This window comes from Hylobates moloch, unplaced genomic scaffold (assembly GCF_009828535.3).
Source record: "Hylobates moloch isolate HMO894 unplaced genomic scaffold, HMol_V3 SCAFFOLD_8, whole genome shotgun sequence".
NCBI lineage: Eukaryota > Metazoa > Chordata > Mammalia > Primates > Hylobatidae > Hylobates > Hylobates moloch.
Window position 1 is genome coordinate 5,939,986 of NW_026652283.1, and position 13,669 is coordinate 5,953,654.

General features: G+C 47.2%; 1 protein-coding gene across 1 annotated transcript in view; it reads right to left on the reverse strand.

Annotated features, from left to right (window-relative positions):
- The window catches only part of VWF (von Willebrand factor), a 178,923-nt gene that overhangs the window by 72,237 nt on the left and 93,017 nt on the right, over window positions 1–13,669 (reverse strand). Inside the window, exons 21-27 of the mRNA XM_032159366.2 lie at window positions 12,138–12,272; window positions 9,985–10,131; window positions 4,463–4,603; window positions 4,138–4,251; window positions 2,220–2,376; window positions 1,327–1,485; window positions 484–619 (exon numbers count right to left, since the gene is read on the reverse strand). Coding sequence (XP_032015257.1) covers window positions 484–619; window positions 1,327–1,485; window positions 2,220–2,376; window positions 4,138–4,251; window positions 4,463–4,603; window positions 9,985–10,131; window positions 12,138–12,272 — 989 coding nt within the window. The remainder of the gene's footprint in view (window positions 1–483; window positions 620–1,326; window positions 1,486–2,219; window positions 2,377–4,137; window positions 4,252–4,462; window positions 4,604–9,984; window positions 10,132–12,137; window positions 12,273–13,669) is intronic.

Sequence of the window (13,669 nt, forward strand, 5' to 3'; positions counted from 1 at the left end):
CCTTCCCTCCCCATTATGACAGCCACACCCTGCGACCTTGACTATGGCCCCCACGACGCTCATGTTACCCTGAGGGCCCCGCGTTCCATCTCACTTTCCTCTCCTGAGTCCCCACCTCCAGTATATGGACACCTGTGCTCAGACTAGTCATGACCTACAAGGACAATAAGTGACCATCGCCACCTTCAGTGAGAAAAACAGAAACCTCTTAGGACTTAAAAATCTATTAAGAGCAAAAACATTGTGGAGGAATATATGTGGAGGAAGCAGTCTAGTCCATCCGTAAAGAAAAAGAAGCAAACCCTAGGAACAAACAAAACAATAAACTACACTAAATCATGAATTAAATGAATAAAGAAATAAAATAAACTCAATCTCTCAATTCACGTAGCTAGGACTTTTTACCCAAAACCTAGTATCTGAGCTGGCCCCTGGAGAAGCAATAAGATTCATCACTTCAAACAACCCAGGAATCTGTTTTACCAAATCTGGCAGCGCTCAGGGTCACTGGGATTCAAGGTGACTTTCTTTCCTGAGGCAAAACGCCGGCCAGCCACCTCACACACCGGACAGTCTTCGGGGCTGACGCAGGTCTGCAAAAGCTCATCCAGGATTTTCCCTGCAAAAGAAAGCTCTCATTAGGAACCAAAACGCTCCCCTTTCCCACGAGGAAGCCTCACTTTTAACTAAAAGGGAGGAGCCAACTCCTCTCCTGCCCTAGAAGCCAACTCCTCCTGCCCGCACCCCCAGGGGTCACCCCGCCACTCAAGGAGCATCTCTCCTCCTTGTGCCTTGATTGATTCCTCTGCAAAACTGGGAGCAGGGATTCCTTCACCCTACCTCACCTCCCCAAGCCTCAGGACAAATGAAATCTTATCTCCAGGGCTCTTTCTGCTCTTCTGAATAACACCTTCACTAACTCTAGAGCTGTGTTGTACCATATGGTAGTCACTAACTGCATGTGCCTATTTAAGTTAAATTAAGTAAAGTTCAATAAAATTCAAAAATTCAGTTCCTCAGGCACACTCGTCACACTTACATTCAATAGAACATTCCCCCACTGCAGAAAGTTCTATCGGCAGGGGCTGTTTTAGATGAGAATCCCATAAAGAGGCACAGAAAAGCATTTTGGAGGAGCTCGCCTTGAGAAAAATCACAACTGGCCAGACTGATGAAAGAACCCACGGAGACAGAACCTGCAGCGGGCTTGCAGGTCAGAGATGGGACGTGGCAGGTGGAGGCTGAGATGAAGCAAGACCTAGAAGCACCGTTCCATCCATCCCTCTCCCATCCCACCAGCCCGACCCCCAGGGATAGAGGCCTCACCTGGAGGGCAGTGGGCATGGCAGCCCTCCACACACTGCACAGGGCAGGCCAGCGGCTCGGGGTGCTGGCACGTGACTTGACAAGCAGGTGCACAGCTGTTATAGCGCCACTCACACTCATACCCGTTCTCCCGGAGATTCCTCTCCTCGCAGCTCTGGGCTGTGTAGACAGGAGACAAGGCTGTGACCGCAAAAGGCAAAGCCTCCAGGACTTCAGACCCATGTGGTGATGGCCTGGGGGCATCTGGAGATAATGTTGGGGAACTAAGGGACTATGGGAGTTACCGACATTAGAGACTTCTGGATTGTTGAAGCACCTAAACCAGAATCTATTGGTTCTGAATTCATTTCTTTTTTTAATTTTTGTAGAGATGGGGTCTTGCTATGTTGCCCAGGCTGGTCTTGAACTCCTGGACTCAAGGAATCCTCTGGCCTCAGCCTCCCAAAACACTGGGATTACAGGTGTGAGTCACTGTGCCTGGCCCAGTTTTCTACATAAAAACATTAAGTTGCTTATATCCAAAGAAGGAAGACTCTATAGACATGAATGTATGAGTTGATCACTCATATTGGCAAATATAATCATGCCTAATTAAAGACATAAATCGACTTCCTTCTTTTCATCAGTATTCCCTCTTCTCCTCTGCCAGAATCTCTCCATAAGAAAAGTATCCACATGTTCATGCCTTGAACCCATGTCCCGCCTCACCCACAATCTAAACTTCTTACACAGCCGATGTCTTAACCCTCCTTAGCCCTTGGCCATCCAGTCCCATACTGGCGCTCTGTCTTCTCTCACCCATGAAGATATCCCCCTGCACTCACAAGGTCTTCAAGCATAGACACATGGGAAGAAGGGAGGGCATCTGAGAACATGAGGGCGTCAGGACTCACGGCACAATGTGGCCGTCCTCCAGGTCACCACCTTGCCATGCTGGGCACACACGTGGGCATAGGCAGCAATGGTGTCACAGAAGCAGGCGCAGTCCCCAATGGACTCACAGGAGCAGGTGTCGTAAATGCAGACATCCAGGTATGGCTCGGGGTCCACCTGCAAAAGCAGCCTCAGGTGGCCCAGGCCTATGGCCAGGTGTCAGGAACTCTGGCTCTTAGTCTGGGTGCGAATGTTCTGATGGTCAATTTAAGGATAAGGGGGGTCCGGGGAGAAGGAGAAATGTAGCTCATGGTCTCAAAGAGGGAATGAGTGGGAAGGCAAGATTCTTAGTTTCTAATCTGCATTCCAGCAAGAAGAGTTGAATATTGCAGTGCTGCTGGCCTTCTGCAGAACACGATGAGCCTGAGGACTTTCCAGAAGAACATTCCCTCTGTCCCTCTGCCTACCTCCCTGCTCAGCCACCCATCTGTCCTCACAACCCACTCTTAGCCTCATGAGCATTTGCGTGTTTTTACAAAAACACAAACACACATATGTGCTGGTCACTGTCTTCCTTTGCCTCAATTCAGCAAAGAGAATGGGGAAATACATCAGGCCCTGCAGCTGCCTCACTGCAGTGCTATGGGGCAGGTATGCCGGACAATAGGGCCTAGACTCTGATTCCAAATCCAGTTCAACCAGTTCCCACCCTTCCTCATCCCCAAAACATGCCTCTAAACACACTGGACTTTTTCAGGGCAGTTATGACAGAAAATGAATTCAGACACTGAGTGGGTCATTGTTTCCAAGACGCTCCAACAGTGCCAGCGTCCCCAACTCCTCCCCTGTCCTCACTCTTCCAACTCAGGTGCCCAGGACTTCCACCAAACCGGGGAATGTAAGTATCCTTTGGAGTCCTCAGAGACCGAAAATCACTGCACAGATAGAGAATTGAGATCCATGTTTTCAACCAGTCTCCCCCACATTGGTGGTGCTACACAGCAGCATGTATGTGTGCATGGCTGTGTGTGTACATAGACTTCTGTAGTCACATATGCCCATGTACAAGCCCATGTACAAGAGACAACCACACTATGGTCGGGCATGGTGGCTCACACCTGTAATCCCAGCACTTTGGGAGGCCGAGGTGGGTGGATCACCTGAGGTCAGGAGTTCGAGGCCAGCCTGACCAACGTGGTGAAACCTCGTCTCTACTAAAAATACAAAAACTAGCTGGGCGTGGTGGTGGGTGCCTGTAATCCCAGCTATTCAGGAGGCTGAGGCAGGAGAATTGCTTGAACCCGGGAGGCAGAGGGTGCACTAAGCCAAAATCATGCCATTGCACTCCAGCCTGGGCGACAGAATGAGACTCTGTCTCAAAAAAAAAAAAAAGAGAGAGAGAGAGACAACTGCACTTAACCTTGGGGAATTCCTCCTTGTCATTAGAGATAACAACACAAAAATAAGTCATAATATGACGACTCAAAATCACCAAAATTAAGGCCAGAAAAGAATTTCTGTGAGACAAGAAATGGGCAGCAAGGGGTTTTGGGGGGTGGGAGAGGAAGGTCTTTTGGCCTGGACAAATGCAGCAGTAACAGGAAAAGGAAATCTCTGGCTCTGGTGTTGAAAACAAGATACTTCAATAAAAGAACAAATCCTAAGACTGGGACCGAAAGAGAAGCGTTGGCACATGCCAAGGGGAGTTACTTCTCATGCAGAAGGAAATGTTTCACCAGGCATTGCTTCCCCTAGAAACTGTTGATTTTACTTTGTGTTTCCCAGATTGAAAGCCAAGAAAAAAGCTGAAGTGTTGTCTTGGTGCAGATCATGTCAAGACACCACGGTAGTGTCCATGTTAGAAGGTCACACTCAGTGTCCATACCACCGGGCCAAGCCTTGGGACCATCTGCTTCCCACTACCCTCAAGGTCCTCACCAGCTTGTTGCAGTCCTGGAAGACGTCACTGGTGAGGATTCTACAGGAGGAATCCACCATCGTCTGCTTCATGATGTTGTTATGGCACGTGGCAGGGGATGAGTCCAGAGGCACCTGGGAACCAGGCAAGAGATAGGCCAGCCGTCAGCTGGTCAAACTGGGGTTATTCAGCCCAGAAGGATCCAAGAGACCCTCCTCCCCACCCTGCAGCCACCTGAAAGTCATACCACCCACAACCCCCCTTCTACCCCCATGAGAACGGGGACAGGGGGACATTCCAGGAAGCAGGCTCTCGGGCTCTGTCCACACACAGACCCAGACGTACTTTTCTGGTGTCAGCACACTGCGAGCTCACTTTCCAGGAGTTCCCAAAGTCCACGGGGTCTTCTTCCACTTGGAGGTTGCTGCTGGTGAGGTCATTGTTCTGGATGCCATCAAAGTTCCCACACAGGCCACACACTTTCTCCTTGAGAGACAAGTTGAGGGGAAGAGCACCGTCAAGCCCAGGGGCATGCTCTCCAGCTCGGGGGAAAGGGGAATGCGCCTGGTGGCAATGGAGGCAGAGGGCATTCAAGGAAGAGGAGGAGGAACAGGACAGAGACTCAGAGGAGGTCCGAGGTGAGCAGCAAAGCCTTGCCGTTGCCAAGACCTATTCCTGAGCTTCCTTGCTGGCCCCATTTTATTTAAAGCTATGGAAACAAAGAGAGGCAACATGCCCATGTCGCATAGTCAGCCAAGGGCAGAGGTGGGAATCAGGCAGCCTTGGCCCTGAGATCACTGGTGGGAACTATCACTGTCCCCAACAAGCGTAGAAGCAGAGGGAGGAGCCAGGTACACTGCTCCACCAATGGAGGTGTAGGGGTCCAAGGAGGGAATGTTATAGAACTGCCTACCTCTGGGCAGGTAAGTCCCCTTGCCTGGAGAACTGCAGCCTGTTCAGACCAGACTGGGCAGAATCCTGCTCTATCATAAATGTAACCAGGAAGATATGTCTCACCTGTCTCCATGTTCACCTATCATGGAGTGCAACATGCAACGAGTTCTGAAAAAGTAGTTACGAATGAGTGAGAAACAAGTAAAAACTACAGAAAGAGGAGGGATAAGCACTAGTGTTCTGTAGCACTACAGGGTGACTATAATTATCAACAATTTATTGTATATTTTCAAGTAGCTGGAAGAGTAGATTTTGAATGTTCCCAACACAAAGAAATGGTAGCCGGGCGCGGTGGCTCACGCTTGTAATCCCAGCACTTTGGGAGGCCGAGGCGGACGGATCACGAGGTCAGGAGATCGAGACCATGGTGAAACCCCGTCTCTACTAAAAAAATACAAAAAATTAGCCGGGCATGGTGGCGGGTGCCTGTAGTCCCAGCTACTCGGAGAGGCTGAGGCAGGAGAATGGCGTGAACCCGGGAGGCGGAGCTTGCAGTGAGCCGAGATTGCGCCACTGCACTCCAGCCTGGGTCAAAAAAAAAAAAAAAAAAAAAAAAAAAAAGAAATGGTAAATGTTTGAGGGAATAGATACACTAACTACCCTGATTTGATCATTACACACTGTATACATGTATTGAAATATCACTGTCGCCAGTAAATACATACAGTTAAATGTCAACTAAAAATAATAATAAAATTTTAAAAAACTACAGAAAAAACTGGAAATATCTGGCCTGAAGAAGAAAAGGTGCTATACTTTTACAACATACTTAGAGCCCTGGTGTTGAGACAAAGAGAAAAAATGTATTCTACTCTGCTTCAATAAGCAGCATTCGGCTTGGTACAAGGGATGTAAGTCACCAGGAAACATAGAAGAAGAATGTTCTCACTGGTGGGCAAAAGGCCAACGATCTTCCCATGGCCGAGAAGCCCCCATGGTATGGCTACTGCCCCTCCCTGCCCTCGTGAACTACCATTACCCCCAAGTCCCTCCTCTGCAGCCACACTGACCTCCTTGCACAACCGCTGCAGACACCTACCACCTTAGGGCCTCAGCACGTGCTGTTCCATCTGCCTAAACTCTCTCCCCCAGATACTGGCATGACTCATTCCCTCCCTTACCCAAAGACTCTGCTCTTACATCCCCTCTTCACAGGGCCCATCAGCCCAAACTATCTATAGTAACATTCCCACTAGGATATAATCTGCACCAGGATTATGGAAGGCAAAACAGTGGTTCCCATGAGATAAAGAGTTTATCCTGGATTATCCGTGTGGGCAGAATGTCATCACAAGGTCTGATCAGAGGGAGGGAGGAGGGTCAGAGTTCAAAAGGTGCTGTGACAGACAGAAGCAGAAAAAGAGAAAAAAAGTGGAAGATGCTACGTTGCCAGCGTTGAATATGGAGGATGGGGCCACAAGCCAAGAATGCAGACAGCCTCCAGAATGTAACAAAGGCAAGAAAAGGGACCTCTCTCAGAGCCTCTAAGATGAATGCAGCCCTGCCCACCAATTTTAGCTTTCTGACCTCCAGAACCATAGGATAATAAATGTGTTGTTTTAAGCTATCAAGTTTTTGGTGATTTGTTATAGCAGCAATAAAAAAACAAATACATGGAAGACACATACACACACACACACACACACACACACACACACACCCCTAAACAAAAAAACCTTTTTCCCCTGTCTTTTTCCCCTGCTGTATCCACAGCGCCTAGGACAATGTTTGACACATACAGGAACTTAGTATTTGTTGAATAAATGAATGAATGAATTGTTAATGCTTTCTGGGACTGAGATAGGCTACCACAGAGAAGTGAGAGCAGTGCTGTCTCAATGGCTTGTACAAGCTGAAAATGGATGGTGTTATCAGGGATGCTGTGAAGGCCATTCCTGCCTGACTACACCAGCGGCCAGAGTAGCCAGAGCCACTTGTCACATACATGCCACTTAAAGAAATCATTCAAGTTCCAACAAACTGTTGGACCCTAAATAGTGGAACCATTCTCAAAAGTTGGTTATTAGCAATTTTACAAATAGCTCTCAAAATGTGCTGGCCCATGACTCAATGATAAGGCAACACCCTAGAATAGTCTGCAGTGTTATAATAATATTGTGCATGATTGGTTTGCCACTTTAGGTTAAGAAACCTAAAGAAAAGTTGATATTGTCATTCAGATTCAGGAAATACAGAGAATACTACAAAGATACTCCTCGAGAAGAGCAACCCCAAGACACATAATTGTCAGATTCACCAGGTTGAAATGAAGGAAAAAGTGTTAAGGGCAGCCAGAGAGAAATGTCGAGTTACCCACAAAGGGAAGCCCATCAGACTAATAGCAGATCTCTCGGCAGAAACCTACAAGCCAGAAGAGAGTGGGGGCCAATATTCAACATTCTTAAAGAAAAGAATTTTCAACTCCGAATTTCATATCCAGCCAAACTAAGCTTTATAAGTGAAAGAAATAAAATCCTTTACAGACAAGCAAATGCTGAGAGATTTTGTCACCACTACGCCTGCCTTACAAGAGCTCCTGAAGGAAGCACTAAATATGGAAAGAAACAACCGGTACCAGCCACTGCAAAAATGTGCCAAATTGTAAAGACCATCGACGCTATGAAGAAACTGTATCAATTAATGGGAAAATAACCAGGGAACATCATAATGACTGGATCAAATTCACACATAACAATATTAACCTTAAATGTAAATGGGCTAAATGCTCCAATTAAAATACACAGACTGGCAAATTGGATAAAGAGTCAAGACCCATCAGTGTGCTGTATTTAGGAGACCCATCTCACGTGCAAAGACGCACATAGGCTCAAAATAAAGGGAGGGAGGAAGATCTACCAAGCAAATGGAAAGCAAAAAAAAAAAAAAAAAAAGCAGGGGTTGCAATCCTAGTCTCTGATAAAAGAGACTTTGAACCAACAAAGATCAAAAGAGACAAAGAAGGCCATTACATAATGGTAAAGGGATCAATTCAACAAGAAGAGCTAACTATCCCAAATATATATACACCCAACACAGGAGCACCCAGATTCATAAAGCAAGTCCTTAGAGACCTACAAAGAGACTTAAGACTCCCACACATTAATAATGGGAGACTTTAACACCCCACTGTCAATATTAGACAGATCAACAAGACAGAAGGTTAACAAGGATATCCAGGACCTGAACTCAGCTCTGCAACAAGCAGACCTAATAGATATCTATAGAACTCTCCACCCCAGATCAACAGAATATACATTCTTCTCAGCACCATATCGCACTTATTCCAAAATTGACCACATAGTTGGAAGTAAAGCACTCCTCAGCAAACGTAAAAGAAGAGAAATCACAACAAACTGTCTCTCAGACCACAGTGCAATCAAATTAGAACTCAGGATTAAGAAACTCACTCAAAACCGCACAACTACATAGAAACGGAACAACTTGCTCCTGAATGACTATGGGGTACATAACGAAATGAAGGCAGAAATAAAGATGTTCTTTGAAACCAATGAGAACAAAGACACAACATACCAGAATCTCTGGGACACATTCAAAGCAGTATGTAGAGGGAAATTTATAGCATTAAATGCCCACAAGAGAAAGCAGGAAAGATCTAAAATCGACACGCTAACATCACAATTAAAAGAACTAGAGAAGAAGAGCAAACAAGTTCAAAAGCTAGCAGAAGGCAAGAAATAACTAAGATCAGAGCAGAACTGAAGGAGATAGAGACACAAAAAACCCTTCAAAAAATCAATGAATCCAGGAGCCGGTTTTTTGAAAAGATCAACAAAATTGATAGACCACTAGCAAGACTAATAAAGAAGAAAAGAGAAAAGAATCAAATAGACGCAATAAAAAATGATAAAGGGGATATCACCACCGATCCCACAGAAATACAAACTACCATCAGAGAATACTATAAACACCTCTATGCAAATAAACTAGAAAATCTAGAAGAAATGGATAAATTCCTGGACACATACACCCTCCCAAGACTAAACCGGGAAGAAGTTGAATCTCTGAATAGACCAATAACAGGCTCTGAAATTGAGGCAATAATCAATAGCCTACCAACCAAAAAAAGTCCAGGACCAGACGGAATCACAGCCAAATTCTACCAGAGGTACGAGGAGGGGCTGGTACCATTCCTTCTGAAGCTATTCCAATCAACAGAAAAAGAGGCCATCCTCCCTAATTCATTTTATGAGGCCAGCATCATCCTGATACCAAAGCCTGGCAGAGACACAACAAAAAAAGGGAATTTTAGACCAATATCCCTGATGAACATCGATGCGAAAATCCTCAATAAAATACTGGCAAAGCGAATCCAGCAGCACATCAAAAAGCTTATCCACCATGATCAAGTCGACTTCATCCCTCGGATGCAAGGCTGGTTCAACAAATGCAAATCAATAAACATAATCCATCACATAAACAGATCCAAGGACAAAAACCACATGAGTATCTCAATAGATGCAGAAAAGGCCTTTGACAAAATTCAACAGCCCTTCATGCTGAAAACTCTCAATAAACTAGGTATTGATGGAACATATCTCAAAATAATACGAGCTATTTATGACAAACCCACAGTCAATATCATACTGAATGGGCAAAAACTGGAAACATTCCCTCTGAAAACCAGCACAAGACAAGGATGGCCTCTGTCACCACTCCTATTCAACACAGTGTTGGAAGTTCTGGCCAGCGCAATCAGGCAAGAGGAAGAAATAAATGACTTCCTCATTTTCTAACTGAATACCGCGGAGACAGCAGAGAGAGACAGCAGAGAGAGACAGCAGAGAGAGACAGCAGAGAGAGACAGCAGAGAGAGACAGTGGGTTGCTAACCAGGGAGCAGAAAACGCTCCAAAGGCCAAGTCCCCAACAAGATGAAGCAAGAAAGCCACTGACCTGGTATGTCTGCTTCAGGACCACGGAGATGCTCAGGTGGCGGTCCCAGACCACGGAGAGGGCTTTGCCCAGCAGCAGAATGATGTACCGGCCAGACTCCACCACCTCAAAATGAGTCTCATCCTTCATGGGCCTCTTCACATCCGCCTGGAGGAAGACAAAGCAAGAAATCCGGAAGGATGAAAGGCAGGCTCCACAGCCAGATCCTCCCTCCACTCTACACCTGCCCATCTGTCTCCAGTGCCCACGAGTGCAGGCATCGCCACCCCTCCAGGACCCCACCTGCCCTGTCACTGCACCCCTGCAGGGCCAGCTCCACTCCAGGACATGTCTGTGACCATCTCACCACCATCCCTCTCCAGGCATCCATGACCAAGAGACGGTAACAGAGGTAGCAGCAAAATCATGATTATGAAATTAAAGTACTGTGAAACCAGTGAGCAGAAGACCACCCACCACTTCACAAAAGGTATTTTATTGACAATTAGTCATTAAATATAGTGGTCTCCTAGATAGGTTTTCAACATGGCAATGATTTTAAGCATCTCTGGTCAATTGTTTAAAAACCTATTCCTCTATAAAAATAAGGAGTACACTCTCACCTTTCTTGTATCCCACCACTTCCCCCTCCCCAGAGCCACTGTCATCAGGAGACAGAGCTGAAGAAAAAGGAAACTGAGGTGCTCAGTGCTAGTGCCGGGAATCACACACTGCAGGTTCAAGAAGGGCTCTGACCTGAGCCTCTGACTTGGCCCATCCCTGCCAGTGCTGCACCCTGGAGGCCCATTTCAGCATGCATGGCGGACTCTCCAATTCATCACACTGAGGCTGAGGCTGAGAACTGCCATCACCCCTTTGCAGAGGTCCTCTCGTTAGTAACATATCACATGCAGAGCTAATCACATGTGCAAATCTATCCCTCACATGTCTGCGCACCTCCTGCTCAGCGTCATCACTGCCACTCTGCCCTAAATAGAGCTGGTCAGGAGTTGACACTGCTGACCCATAGTCACTACGTTATGCTTGCTAAGCAGTTTTCTTCCATAATGGTGAAGAATTCACCTCTCATCCCCCTGATGTCAATGGTGGGTATTTGGAAGAAGGCAGAGATGCAGGCTGAGGCCAGGGGAGAAAATGAAGATACCAGGACAAGTTTGTACCCAGAGCCTGGGTCTCCATAGCACTCCATGTAGTCAGAGCAGCTAATCCAAAACTGTGGCCTGGGGATGACCTGCAACTTTAAACACGGGTTCCTGGGTCCCACCCAGACCTGCTGAGTCAGAATCTCAGGATGGAGCTCCAGGATCCACATTTTAAACAAGAACTTCTAAGGGAGTCTTGTGTACACTTATGAGAACTACTTTTTAAATTCTTAGTACACAAGGGACTAAATCAGTTTACTCCTCTTTTGAGGTCCTTTAAAAATGTTTATCTGGCCGGGCGTGGTGGCTCACGCCTGTAATCTCAGCACTTTGGGAGGCCAAGGCAGGTGGATCACCTGGGGTCAGGAGTTCCAGACCAGCCTGGCCAACATGGCAAAATCCCATCTCTACTAAAAATACTAGAAATTAGCCGGGCATGGTGGCATACACCTGTAGTCCCAGCTACTAAGGAGGCTAATGCAGGAGAATCGCTTGAACCCTGGAGGTGGAGGTTGCAGTGAGCAAAGAGATCACACCACTGCACTCCAGCCTGGGCAAAAGAGCGAGACTCCATCTCCAAAAAAAAATGTTTATCTGAAAAGAACAGAAAAACATATGAAACATATCCCATAACATCATCACTTCATACACACACACACACACACACACACACACACACACACAAAGCAAGCCTGGCTACCCTCCAGTCCCCACCCTACTCCAGAGGTGAGCACTGGTTCTTCCCACTTTGTACAGACGCATGTGCACATCCTTCACACACACTCTGCACTGTCGCTAAAATGGGATTGTGTCATCCCTATTGTTCTGCCACTTGTTCTTCTCATAAAATGATACATCACGGTCAGTTGCAATCGCTCTGCCTCATCCTCTTTAATGGCTGTGCGTTATTCCATTCACACAAGTTCTAAATGAATGCTTGGAAAATGTTCCTATTAGGTGGCAGAAGCACAAAGCGGGACATGAGCGTGGAGGGGATGAGGCTGCACTTACCTCCCCGTCGAACAGCTCAATCTCTCCTCCCTCCACCAGGATGGTGACCCGTTTCTTGCATTGCACTGAGGGGTGGCTGCATCCCTCATTCCCCACTAGAATCCGAAAGGTCCCGGGGTTACCGCCGCAGTAATCCTGGGGAAAGAGGAGTGCCAGGAGAAGACCATTATCCCCACTGGCTCTCACCAGACCAGATGATTGGCATCTCTTCATCGCAGGCCTTTGAATATGTGTCACAAGATCTTGCCATGTCCATGGCTGTTCATATGTGTCTGTGTGTGTGTCTAGGGGACGGGGGATATGCCCAAGTGAATGCCCTCAGGTGTGTCAGCCTCGCCCACGACAAATGAGCCACGTGCCTGCAGTGAGTGGGGTGGGGGAGGAGGGCGGGGGAGGGAAGGTGACATGTGGCCTGCTTTGATGGATGCATCAGGCTCAAAGGCCTTGCCTAGAGCCCATTAGAGTCCCACTGGAGCCTTGCCTAGAGTCCCACCCAGGTAACTGGGACAGTTTGACCACAGGGCACTTTGTGGCTCTAAATTCTGGTTGAATCCCTCTGAACTGCTGGCCCAGAAATGGAACCAAAGATGGTTTGACACAGCTCCATGGGTCCTGAGCCACCAGGTCGAGATGAGTAGAGAGGATAAGGGAGCTCTGGTCCTTGTTGGTCAATTGCATAGAAAATAGGGCAAAAGGCGACACATTCCCCGTGTGGCTATTATTGTGGTGCGATGAAAAAAAAGATAAAACATTCAACTTAGAAAAACAAAGGGGTGTCACCTGAACCCAGGAGGCGGAGCTTGCAGTGAGCCGAGATCACGCCACTGCACTCCAGCCTGGCGACAGAGCAAGACTCCATCTCAAAAAAAAAAGAAAAGAAAAAGGAGGCCGGGTGCGTGGCTCACGCCTGTAATCCCAGCACTTTGGGAGGCCGAGACAGGCAGATCACAAGGTCAGGAGATCGAGACCATGCTGGCTAACACGGTGAAACCCCGCCTCTACTAAAAATACACACAAAAAAATTAGCCGAGCATGGTGGCGGGCGCCTGTAGTCCCAGCTACTCAGGAGGCTGAGGCAGGAGAATGGCGTGAACCCGGGAGGCAGAGTTTGCAGCGAGCCGAGATCATGCCACTGCTCTCTAGCCTGGGCGACAGAGCAAGACTCCATCTCAAAAAGAAAAAAGAAAAACAAGGTGTGAATCTTGATTCTGCCACTTATTGGTAACACTGAGCAAACCACTTACCTTTCTGACACACACACCCATATACACACAAGCACATGCACACACTCACACATACACATACACCCATGTACTCATACACACAGACACACACACATGCTCACGCATACACCCATGTACTCATACACACACATGCACATGCATACACACATACACACACGTAGCCATACACACATACACTCACACACATGCTCACACATACACACACACATACACCCATGTACTCATACACACATGCACATACATACACACACATATACACACATGTAGCCATACACACATATACTCACA